General features: G+C 39.3%; 1 protein-coding gene across 2 annotated transcripts in view; it reads left to right on the forward strand.

Annotated features, from left to right (window-relative positions):
- Creld (Cysteine rich with EGF like domains) overlaps positions 1-13,590 on the forward strand; it is a 270,526-nt gene that overhangs the window by 141,890 nt on the left and 115,046 nt on the right. For both annotated transcript variants that reach the window (XM_067139457.2, XM_067139458.2), the window contains one exon: positions 747-921. In XM_067139457.2, the coding sequence (XP_066995558.1) occupies positions 747-921 (175 nt within the window). The remainder of the gene's footprint in view (positions 1-746; positions 922-13,590) is intronic.

Here is a 13,590-nt window from a genome sequence, read left to right on the forward strand (position 1 = left end):
GAAAGTGAAATGGAGTATACTCACCACATGATTGATGAAGTTCATTTTAAATTAAGTAATACTCAGCTGCCAGATTGTCTACTGGGCTCCAGAAAATCCACATATTCATATGAACAAAGCAGTCAATTTACCAGGGGTCATCCAGGAGTTTAATTGGGCCATTCCTTTTTTATGGTAGATCACTGGCCTAGTGTACCTCAACATGCTGCAGGTACCATTTTAACGAAAAATCCATGTTCTTTCTGTGGATGACCAATCTTTCTTCCAGCATGATTATGCATCACCACATAACTATTGCAACGTGAGAGCCTATCTTGACGATGTGCTACCAGGGCTTTATGTAGGACAGGGAGGTGCTGTTTAATCCCCATTACGTTCCTCTCACTTAACACATCATGACTTCTACTTGCGTGGGGAATATTGATGATGTGATGTACCACCAAAATCTGTTACAGTGCCTGCACATGGGAAGAAATTGAGATGGCCTGTAGAGCAACTCATATGAACACTTTGGCCACTGTTGCTTGTGCAGTGCTTTGCCAAAATGAGAAGCGTTATATGCTAACGGTGGACATTTTGAGCATGTAAAGTGATTGCAGGAGTCAAACATACCTTGAATATCTATGTAAATCTAGTAATATGAATGTCATGATGATATAGTACATGCTTCCTTTCATATTGAAGTATGTATACATTTCTTGGACCCCTCTGTACATGCTTGTAATTAACAGATTATTTTTTCTTAGGGTGCTGGTACTCGCAAAGGAAATGGAGTGTGTGCATGTGATCCTGGATATGATGGGCAGCTGTGTGACAAGTGTGCCCTGTACTATTATGAAAGTTATCATGATGATAACAAGATATTGTGTGCACCGTGCCATACATCTTGCCAAGGAGCTTGTTCACAGGCTGGACCTAAAGGTTTGTTGGATTTATGCTAATGTCCATTTTCATGGTATCATTGTGCAAGAGAATCATTTCTAGGAAGAACCTTACTGTAGTGTATCCTGTGCACTCGATATACTATGTGATTCAGCTGCCCGTTCCAATGTAGTTTTGTGTAACCCACAATATTAATGCCATCCTGAAAACATCTGCCCTGACGGTATGCTCAGACAATACAACCGGATGTCTTGGTATTTACTGCATCACCATGATAGGACGCCATAGTATTATACTCATATTAAACACCAGAAGGCATGCGTGTGCCTTCTAGGTCAAATGAAACCGACACGCCGGCGAAACACTAAATTGATATTGTGACCGCATTAAACCTATTACATGCTATAAGCTGCTCAGTGTGCCATACGGAACTGTAGCATAGGTGGTAACGGCATGGCAGAGAGGGCTTACGTGTGTGGTTGGAGGTTCGAGTCTGGGGCGAAGATTCCATTTTTTAAAATATTTGTTTAATACGTACCACACGTAAGTTCAATACCCACTTTCATGCCAATTGTGTGTGGATGAATGTGTTTGTGGTCCTAAGAAGGGCTGATTAGTTAGCAGGCCAAACACGTACGAACCAGAAATAATAGGAACACAACAGCCCCGACAATGTTTTATCGCAGAAAATGCTCGATGTAATGACAGTTTGGGTTTATGAACATTCGGGGCCGGTGTCCAATAGATTGTCTTGCGTGCTGAAGCATTCCAGATGTAATTGTTCGGCAGGCGTCTGTGATGAGCTGCCGGAGTTGGTCTGGGATTTTCTGGAGCTTGAGTGTAAACGACGTTCTTCAAATGCCCCCACAAGAAGAAGTCTAACGGCATTAAATGTAGTGATTTGGCAGTCCAAGAAACAGGGCCTCCTCATCCTATCCATTTCTCTGGCAGTTCCTCGTTCAGATGGTTACAAACTTGTAAAGTCAAATGTGGCGGAGCTCCATCCTGTTGCAACTACATTGTCAAACGATTGTGCAAGGGCACATCCTCCAGCAGCAGTGGGAGTTCCTGATGCAGAAAGTGTAGGTAGCGTGGGCCCGTTCATTGGCCCTCAAAGAAATAAGTACAATCAAGATTCCCAAGATTCCACACCACACATTCACTCCTTGTCATACTTGATGGGCCGCCTGTCGCACCCAGTAAGGGTTGTCCGGACTACAATAGTGCATGTTGTGGCGATTGACATTCCCATTATTGTGGAAGCGCGATTCGTCCGAGAACAAGATATGCAATACGAATGCTGCATCATTGTCCAGCCTGCCTAATAGCCACCCACAAAACTCCATTTGAGCTTCGAAATCCCACCCATGGATCTCTTGGTGTAGCTGAAGATGGTATGGGTGAAATTTATATTCATGCAATATTCACCAGACGGACGGCTGGCTGGTTGGTGTTCACCTGTTATGCAATCGCCCTTGTACTGATCTGTGGATTATTACGAGCTGCCTCCAGAACGGCCTCTTCTGTTTCACCCAATGTAACTGGCCTATCGTGGACTGGTAGCTGCTTGGAAATACCGCCTGTTGTCCTTAGGCATCTTTCAACACGGCAGAATGCCGTAGCAGCTGGTTGTCGTATATAGGGATACCGTTCCTGGTACAGATGTAGTGCCTGGCACGTGTTTTGTCTTGCTTCCCCATAAATGAAGAGCATGTCAACATGGAAGAGTATGTCAACATGTTCCTGTGTGGAAAACATGCCGAATGACATCATAGATTACATTCAGGCCCTAACCAGCAGAGTATGTGCAGGGTACACGTTTAATAACAGTGTCATTCTACTGTTTGAATGTTGCTAACGTAGGCCTGTGTTCATGATTTCTAAGATCATTTACTTACTTACTTACTTACTTACTTACTTACTTACTTACTTACTCCATGGCTCTACGGTCCTTTTAAGGACCTTGGCCTCCTTGACCATAGCTCTCCAGTCGTCCCGGTCTTCAGCACGCCTACGCCACCTCCTGACTCCAACAGTCCTCACTCAGATCAGTCTCCACATCCTCCAGCCATCTCATCCGGGGCTGACCTCTCCTTCTCCTGCCCCCAGGGTATCCTGTCAGTGCTTTCTTTGGAAGTCTTCCCTCCTCCATCCGTTGTACATGCCCCAGCCATCCAATTCGTCTCATTTTGATTGATGTCACCAAGTCCAGCTCCTTATTACAATAATCTTATTTCTTCATTTGTTCTGATTTTCCATAAATCTCCCTCCTTCACCAGTCCAAATATCTTCCTCAGTACTTTCCTTTCCCACACATTTAATCTCCTCTCTGTGGCCTCAGTCAATACCCATGCCTCACTCCCATACATAAGCACTGGTTTAATTATTGTTTTGTAGAGAGTCAGTTTTAATTTCCTGCTTAAGTTTTTACTTCTCAGAAGGGGATACAGTGCCCTGTAGGATCTCTTGGCAGCCTTAATTCGATTTACATTATCTGTCTCAACTTTATTTTCTGATGTTATTACTGAGCCAAGATATGTGAAGCTATCTACTGCTTCAAAGGTGTAACCATCCACTTGGAGTTTTTCAGTGTTCCTTCCATTTCTCTCCGTTACCATATATTTAGATTTAGCCTCATTTATCTCCAAGCCCAAGGACCCAGCCACATCTTTCAGCTCCCTCAAGGCAGTTGTAAGTGCCTCGTTACTTCTAGCAGATATCACCACATCATCTGCATAAGCCAAAATTTGGATCAGTCTATTGTAAATATTACCACCCGGATTAGTAGTTACTGATCTTACAGCTTTCTCCAACACTAGATTAAACAACACTGGTGATAAGGGGTCTCCCTGCCTTAGGCCTTCTTTGGTTCTGAAAGATCTTGACAGACTTCCCTGCACTTTTACCTGACTTCTGCTGTTCTCCAGGGTCATCTTAGTCAATTTTATTAACTTCTGTGGGAATTTAAACTCCTTCATTGTTTCCCACAATGTCGATCTCTTAACTTTGTCATAGGCTTGTTTAAAATCTATAAAAAGATGCCCTAGTTGAATGTTGTATTCATATGTCTTTTCCAGAGTCATTCTCATGGTGAAAATATGGTCCATCGTCGATCTTCTAGGTCTGAAACCAGCTTGGTACTTCCCTATAATTCTTTCTGCTCTACTACTAACTCTCTTTGTTATGGCTGTACAGAGGATTTTGTATACTATACTCAGTAAGGATATACCTCGATAATTCTTGCATTGCATGCGTGACCCCTTCTTATGTATAGGACATATATTTGCTAGTGTCCAGTCCTCCGGCATTGTACCTGTTTCCCATACCTTTTTAATTATCTCGTGTATTTTCTTCACCAACACTTCTCCTTCATGTTTTACCATTTCTGCTGTTATGAGGTCATTCCCTGGGGCTTTACTGCTCTTCAATTGTTTTATAATATCTCTTATTTCTTCAATCGATGGTGATCCTATATCGTCTTCATCCTCATCTCCATTCTCCTCATCCCTCTCTTCCTCCTCACACTCATCTCCATATTCAGCCTCGTCATCTCTCTCTCAAGTTTCCATACGGTCTGATCCTTCTTTTTCTTCATTTATTGGTCTGACAGAAAGTAATGTTTCAAAATGTTTTGCCCATTTTTCCAGAATTTTTTCTTGGAGTCTACCAGTCTCATCCTTAAGCATATTCACTCTGGGTTGATATCCCTTCTTTATTTGTCCAACCCCATGGAAGAATTTTCTGCCTTGTTTGTTTTCAAAATTCGTCTGCATTTCATCCACTCTCTCCCTTTCTTCTATTCTTTCCTTGTTCCTTATCAATGTCTTTGCTATTCTCCGTTTCTCTTTAAAAACTGCCATATTATTTTGAGTGGGTCTCTGTAGCATTCTTTGTCGGGCAAGATTTCTCTCTTCCAGAACCTTATCCACTTCTTCGTCATACCATTTATTTCTACTCTGTTTCCTTCTCTTCAAGTACTTCCTGCGCCGTTGTATTTATTGCTAGCTTGGTTTCCTCCCACATTGTGTTGATGTCCAACTCTCCGTTTCTGCCCATCTGTAGCTTTCTTTGCAGCCGGTCACTATACTCTTCCTCCTTCTTCTCTTCCCTTAACAGTTCTACATTATAGATCTTGCTCTGCTCAGCTCTGTCCCCCATAATACCAATATAAATGGTCCGTTATTGGATATTACTCATTTGGGACAAATATTTGAGGTTCCCTATGGGAATCAACATCTACATCATTCAAACATCATGCCAATGCAGAAATGTTCGGACGATGCAGGATTCGAGCCTCCAATGACACATTCTGTCGATTGCTAGGCTAACGCCTAACCACATCGGCTACGCTACACTGCTGGGAACAGGCTAGTAGTACGACGAGCATAGAAAACATATGCCATCCGGTTCTGTGTTTAAGACATTTATTACTGCACTGTTGCCTAGTTTTATGCATTGATTCCCCTCTTTGTTACACCTGGTTACAAGGCACTGTCATATTAACATTATTACATGGTCAAAGGTCGTCGCAACATGATTTCAAGGAGTCATGTTTTGTGAGTGGATTATATAACCTCTCGGTAGGGTTCAGAATTGTGTGCTAAATATGTTCACTGGACATTAGCACCATACAGTACACCTGAAGGGGAATAGCCACTGTATCACCATGTCGCACGTTAGTTGGGTTGCATAAAGCTACATTGGAAGGGGCTGCTGTATCACATGGTATAAGTGTCAAGGCAATAAACATACTTGATAGTACTCTTCAGAATACCATACTGGTCTGAATATGTTTTGTTTTAAAAGTTAAAATGTACTAATAAAGACCATAGTCGTCTTTATATGCGCAGCCTAATATTTAGAGACTTGTTTTCGTGTAGATCTAATTTTATCATTCCCCTGCTGTACTGGCTTGTGTGACAGAAGTCGCCACATGCATGACAGCTGAGCTCAAGGTCACGAATAAACATTTCTTAAGCTTCGATGATTTATCCAATTTTTTGTTTGTAATCTGTTGTTGCCTGCTTTGGCATCATTGTGTTCATGCATTTAGTTTTGGTCATTGTTCCAGTCATGGCAGATTGTATGGAAAAGAGAGTGTATTTGTCACTTCTGTTAAAGGACAGTGAGGTTTGATACAAACTTCAAATTGCAGGTTTTACCCAAGGCAAAATGTATTAATAATGTACAGATTGCAAAAAGTTAGGTGTTTCCAAGTGTAATGTGTGACATTGGCAGAAAGATGAAAAGTTCAAGAATGCAGACACATCAAGAGAAGTATTCATAGGATCAAATACAGGAAAATTTAACAAAACTCATAGACTTGTCATTGGATTCATGGAGGAGAAACTAAACTGGGGTTATCCAATGGTTGCAAAGATGTTGGAATTGCGGGTAGCATGCAAGTTAAAATTTCTGGACAGTATATGGCTAGACAGGCCTCCTTAAATGCATCATACATCCATTGAATAACACAAGAAATATAGTGGTGTGAAATATGACTTGGCTAAATGCTATGGAAGTTATTGCTCAGTATTGAAGTACAAAACTGTCATCCAGAACAGGCAAATGGAATGTGGTCCATAATTTTCCAGTAAAGGATGCAACTTTTAGGGGTTACACGTACGTTTAGTAACGTAGTCAATGAGTGACTGGGTCAATCATCAATATAAGAGGTGGCCACTACTTTCTCTGTTGTTTTAGTGTGGTATAAATGATAAATGCTTGATTTGTTCTGGGTGATTTCCGAAAAAAGAGTAGTGTTACAAATATGTTGCAAAGTTTGGGTTGGGAAGAATTGGGAGAAAGAAGACTAGCTGCTCGACTAAGTGGTATGTACACTGAATCGTTAACAGTAAATTTCCACCGTTTTGATAGTTATATTTGCATTAAGCAAATCAATCAATCAATCATATACAGTACATGTTTCATTCCATTTGGAACATCTTCAGCTGTATTACAACGCTTAGGTGAAATAACAAAGTACGGTATTTATCTTCTTAAGAACATCTTAATAAGTACTTTGTTTTACTTAAAATCTATTGAAATTGAAATAAATTAAAATCAATGTGGATGGTTGAATGGGGTGAAGAAATGGGAGGGAAATGGATTTACTTATTTTAGCCTATTTTAAAACTCAAATGTTATAAAAAATGTTTTGTTTCCAGCACTTTTCACTTTGATATATGATATTCTGCTTGTATACTAATAAAATGTTTTTGAAAAATAATTTTCCTTTGTCACTGGTCTATATTTTACAAGGATGTTCTCTTCATTTGCTCCTTCCAAGGCGAATGTTGTTTGTTTTAATTTTATAAAAGTGTCTCTTGAATTCAATTAGTTCAGGATCCCTGAAGCTGATTGCTGTCTTACTATTATTAAAAGAGCTTCCCTGAAATCTGAAATGGAATAAAATGGGGAATTGCTTTTTAAAAGCATGTTTTAACTCTGCACAAGGAGGGAAATGGATTTACTTATTTTAGCCTATTTTAAAACTCAGATGTTATAAAAAATGTTTTGTTTCCAGCACTTTTCACTTTGATATATGATATTCTGCTTGTATACTAATAAAATGTTTTTGAAAAATAATTTTCCTTTGTCACTGGTCTATATTTTACTTTGTACTTCAATACTGAGCAATAACTTCCATAGCATTTAGCCAAGTCATATTTCACACCACTATATTTCTTGTGTTATTCAATGGATGTATGATGCATTTAAGGAGGCCTGTCTAGCCATATACTGTCCAGAAATTTTAACTTGCATGCTACCCGCAATTCCAACATCTTTGCAACCATTGGATAACCCCAGTTTAGTTTCTCCTGCATGAATCCAATGACAAGAGTGGTTTCATACCTTGTTGACAAAATCTACTGTGTCCTTGGAGAAGCGATGGCTGATGCAGCCTTCCGTCTTGTGGGGTACTGATGTGTGTGTTCGAAAGCTTGCTCCTCCGTCAGGGTAGGCAAGACTGTAGAGTGGGGAGGAGGCGTGTCGCTTACGGTCACGGTTTCAGCTTTAGAAGAGGGGGTAGGGGGAATAGATATATGGGAGGATGAAAGTTCGTTCATTTTTTCTTTTATTGTCTGTATTGTTTTTAAAGCCTAATGCTTCCAAGTATGATAATATCCCTTCGTATAAAGGGTGCCTATTATCAATTATATCATTCAGGTTATTATCCTGATTACTTTGTTGATCTAAATAAATGTATATATTTTCTAGTGTATTTTGACCACCTTTATTTGTTTTATGCAATATTGTCAAATCTTGCTCTATAGTGGTGAACTGATGACCGGTTGCACTCATATGTTGGCCCATCGAGGAAAACTTTTTATGCCTCTCAGCGTTGACGTGCTCTAAGTATCTTACTGTAAAACTGCGTCCAGTTTGCCCTATATAAGATTTTTTGCATTGATGACATTTTGATTTTTATACCCCTGAATCTAAATGTTTGTTTTCCCCTAGGGAATTAACGCTGTTGTAGTTAAAAAAATTTTGCTTAGTATTAATACTGGTTGAGTACACAATCTTATGGTTATGTTTTCTGAACAAATTCATTACTGCATATGTATTAGGATTGTTGAAAGTGAACCTGGCATATTTATCTTTATTTTTTATTTCGGATGTTAGATTAGTATGAAACTTCTGTTTGAATTTTCTGATTATTTTATTTACCATATTAAGTCCAAAACTGTTATATTGGGCTTGTTTACGGATAAAGAGCAATTATTTTTCTCGTTCTACGTGGGAGAGGGGTACATTGAATGCTCTGTATTTGTGACTATAGTGAGCCGATTGTTTTTGTGATTCCGGATGTAATGAGTGGTTCTTTATCGTAATAGGAATAAAAGTGGGCTTTCTATATATCTTAAAAAATAAACTCTTCCTTATACTGTCTTATATTTCTGTCTAAAAAATTTATGGAACCTTCTATTTCTGCAGTAAACCTTACTCTGGAATCTAATGAATTTAAAATATTGGTGATATTATCTCTACATTACGTACTCAGAAAAAGTTAAAAGCAATACTAAAAAGTGAAACCTTCATTTTAAATGAGCAAGATGTTCAGAAACTGATTAAAATGAATCCCGCTCTTCCAACTGCAAGGGCCTTACCCAAGTTACACAAAGAAGGAATACCCATAAGACCAGTTATAAACATCCGTAGCAGTCCTGCTTACAAAACATCCCAGTACATACATACATCCTTAACTAATTATTACGTTTTCACAATAAGAATTTTAAGTTAACACCACATCATATAACATGTTCTTTTGATATCAAAGACATGTGTACTAATATTCCAGTAGGTGAAACAATACAAATCATTAGGAAGAATTGAATAGAACACAAACATCTTAGGTTACCAGAAATAGAAGACTTCATTAATATACTTAAATTGGTTTTGGAACAACCCCCTGTGGGTGGGGGACGCAGATGAAGAATACACCTACGGTATCCCCTGCCTGTTGTAAGAGGCGACTAAAAGGGACGACTAAGGGATGATCAAAGTAGAACCATGATACTAATTGTAATTCGTACCATCATGCAGGGACACCATGGGTCACTTTTACTTTCATGTAGTACCACTATGTTAGGTACCAAATATGTTTGTGATTAGTAGCAACAGAGTGCGTTGCCGGCTTCTACAGTACTTGTGATTAGTACCACTTTAGGAGCGACACCATGGGTGAGTGACACCATGGTTCTGGCTTGCCTATGATTAGTACCCACAATATGAGGAACACCACGGGATAGTGCGCGTCCCGGTGGTTACTACACGTATGTGGTGAAAGCTATAGGTTTGCGTTGCCTGTAAATGGCTCCACAATGTGCGAAACACCATAGGTCTGTATTCCATGTGTGAGTTCCATTACCTGTGAGTAGTACCATACTGTGTGGAATGCCGCGAGTCTACGCTACTTTTGATTAGTACCGCACCATGACAAATACCATGGTTCTACTTTCCTAGCGATAAGTACCAATATGAGGGGCCGATGACTTGGATTTTGGATCCCTTTAGACTAAAAGCATCATTGATTCAGTATTATGCTATAGACGCATTCCCTTGCTCAGTAATACTATTGTTTCACATCAGTTTCTGTGAATGCGAAACATTGCGGGTCGGATCCACTGATTGTTTTAAATTCATATCCATCCATTCATTCTTCGTCCTCACGTTTTGAATTCTGGTCAGTGGAGGATTTTGGACTTTTAATTTGTCATTCCATTTCTTCTCATTTTGTACCATTAGGGCCGATGACTTAGATGTTAGGCCCCTTTAAACAACAAGCACCACCATCATCATCATCATCATCATCATCATGTTTCAGAACACAATTATTTCACATTTAACAAGAAGATATACAGACAGGAAGGCCTCCCTATGGGACCTCCCGCTTTTGGCATTTTAGCCAACATTTATCTGGATCATCTTCGAACAGACCAAAATAATAGGACTAACAGAGGGTCTTAATCTATGGATACACTTTGTAGATGATATGAATCGTGTAGTTTCAAAACCCCCTATCTCCAATTTTCACGAAAATGGAGATAAAGATTGATTTGATTTTGCTCTGGGCATGTCCACCGCTGTATACTATTAGTACGCATCAAAACCCGCTCTAACAGTTCGAAATTCAGTGTCAAAGTACGGGGTTATTTTCATATTCCGCCATCTCCAACGCCTTGCGCTCGGCGATAGATAACATAACCCGCCATCTCCGCCGGCCAATAGGAAGGCAATACGTAACCATGTGTTAGGCGCGTGAGGAGCTCTTGGCGCGACAGTGAGGAAGCATTTGTGTTGACACAGTGTTGTGTATTGTCTATTACTAATGGATTCACCTCATAAATGTATTGAGAAGTGTAGCCCTGGCAAGGGTAGGAAGAAATTATGTAACGAACAGCAGTGAAATGCAAGGAAGCAAAAATATCAAGGTATGTTTTCTTATAGTAACATTATGTTATTACGTTCCTCTCTTGTGAGCATAATTGTAGAACTGTATCAGAAACTGCACTTTTAGAATAAGCTTTAGAAAACATGTATTGCTGCATGAAGTCGGCGCGCGGTGTTGTGCCGGATCGGTCGTTCTCCTGTCACAAAAATGGCCGCAGTTCGAATCTCGGCCAGTGCACGTTCGATTCCTGAAAGCCCGTACCATTGTGGCTTTGTGCAGCTTCTGATATTACATTCTATGGTCACGTTGACCCTTTCATTTTCGATGCAGGCCATTCATAAATACCTATGATATTTTAGTAAACATACATATTCTCGTAAGTGAAAAGGGTGTTTATTACACAGGTACTCGTCGGCTGGACCTCCTGTCACACCAATGTGCGGCCATAAATCCAAGGCCTACCAGTGCGGAGATATTTCTTTGTTGGACGTGAAGAAGTTTCATTCGGTATTCTATCCTACGGCATCAAAACTGCAGCAGGATAGTTTCATTATCAAGCATGTTTCTTGCAAACCAGTGGCGAGACGCAAGCCGGGTAACAGTATCTGGTCCGGAAAAGCTCACACATTCAAGTACACTATTCGGAAACGGGATGGAACGATGGCACCAGTTTGCTGAGTAGCATTTATGGGAGCTCTCCTATTGAAGAAGGACAGAATTCAAGGGGTACTAAAGCGTCATTTTGAATCTGGGGGAATGCCTGTGGAGAGAAGAGGGGGAGACAGAAGAAACTATGCCAGTAAACCAAAACGTGAGCCCATCTGTAAATTTATTGAATCGTTTCGTGCTAAAGAGCCGCACTACTGCCGTACCAAGTCAGCGGCACGTATGTACCTGCCATGTGAACTAAATATCAAAGAAATGTGGAGACAATAAAATACCACTGTTGAACCTGAATTGCAGGCAAAGCACGCCTTCTTCAGGAAGATCTTGAATCGTAACTTTAATATTGGTTTCGGAAGTCCGAAGACTGATGATTGCTCAACTTGCTCACAACTAGACGAGGAACTAAAAAATTGCACATCAGAACATGCAAAAGTGAAGGATGTGTGCAGATTGGTTGAGAAACATTATGGGGCTAGATGGAGGGAGCTTGCAGATCTCCAGTTTTATGTTTCGCTGGAAACACGACAGGCTGAACATCGTTGCAGTATGACAGAAGAGCAAGAGGAAGAAGAATACTGTGAACCAAGATATGATTCCGTATCCTTGTTGTATTAGATTGCAATAATATGATTATGTTTTTATTCTTCAAAGACAAAACCATTCCATCTCAATGAACATTTAAGCATTTAAACATTTTATACTGTATTTCATGTTTTCAATTCGTTTTCGATCTCAGTGTGCTACATAGATGTTAGTAAGTGAAGTAAACAAAGTTTCTATGAGCATTAGACAGTAAGGGTATGTTTGCAATATCCATGTTTACTTTCAAACCCCGCCATGTCCACCTGTGACTTTCAAAACCCCCTATGTTCTAGATAAATATTGCCCTAGTAAAAAAATGTAGAGATGAAATTGCATACATTTTGTGTGTTTTGTTCAATATGAGCTAATTAAAGCAAAAGTAAATAAAATGTTAAAAAGGAGTGTAAAATGCAGTCAGGGCAGTTTTTTGCCCTTCCTGAAAAATTTATTTTCTTGGAGATAGGGGTTTTTGAAACTACACGACTCATATGTTTATAGTAATAGAATCAAAGAGTGAACAATATTATATCCTCAATATTTTAGATTCATTAGATTCCAGAGTAATGTTTACTGTAGAAAAGGAAAAAGAAGGTTCCATAAATATTTTAGACATAGATATAAGATGGGATAAGGAAGAGTTTTTTTTAAGACGCATAAAAAGCCCACTTTTACTCCTATTACGATAAAGAACCACTTATTACATCCGGAATCACAAAAAAGATCGGCTTACTATAGTCACATATACAGAGCATTTAATATACCTCTCTCCCACGTAGAACAGGACCACTTATTACATCCGGAATCACAAAAAAGATCGGCTTACTATAGTCACATATACAGAGCATTTAATATACCTCTCTCCCACGTAGAACAGGAAAAATAATTGCTCATTATCCGTAAACAAGCCCAATTTAACGGTTTTGGACTTAACATGGTAAATAAAATAATCAGAAAATTCAAACAGGAGTTTCATACTAATCTAACACCCAAAATAAAGAAGAAAGATAAATATGCCAGGTTCACTTTCAACAGTCCTAATATATATGCAGTAACGAATTTGTTCAGAAAACATAACTATAAGATTGCGTACTCAACCAGTTATAATACTAAGCAAAATTTTTTAAACTACTACAGTGTTAATTCCCTAGGGAAAGACAAACATTTAGATTCAGGGGTTTACAAATTAAAATGCCATCAATGCAAAAAATCTTATATTGGGCAAACTGGACGCAATTTTACGGTAAGGTACTTAGAGCACATTAACGCTGAGAGGCATAAACAATTTTCCTCGATGGGCCAGCATATGAGTGCAACCGGTCATCAGTTCACCATATCGTTCTGCAATGTGATTTTATTTGACGGAAATAAATATCACAAGAGAACACATTCACTTCCTTATATAAATTACTTTATTGTCACTTTAAGTCACAACACACAATTATACACACTAGCAAGCAACACTTAATAGCGGAATCTCTGAACTCTATTCTGACAAATACAGATATCAATAACCCTGACTCGTGCAATACAACATATTCTCTCTTGAACTCAAGGACTCCACC

The sequence above is a fragment of the Anabrus simplex genome, chromosome 2 (assembly GCF_040414725.1).
Source record: "Anabrus simplex isolate iqAnaSimp1 chromosome 2, ASM4041472v1, whole genome shotgun sequence".
Classification (NCBI taxonomy): Eukaryota; Metazoa; Arthropoda; class Insecta; order Orthoptera; family Tettigoniidae; genus Anabrus; species Anabrus simplex.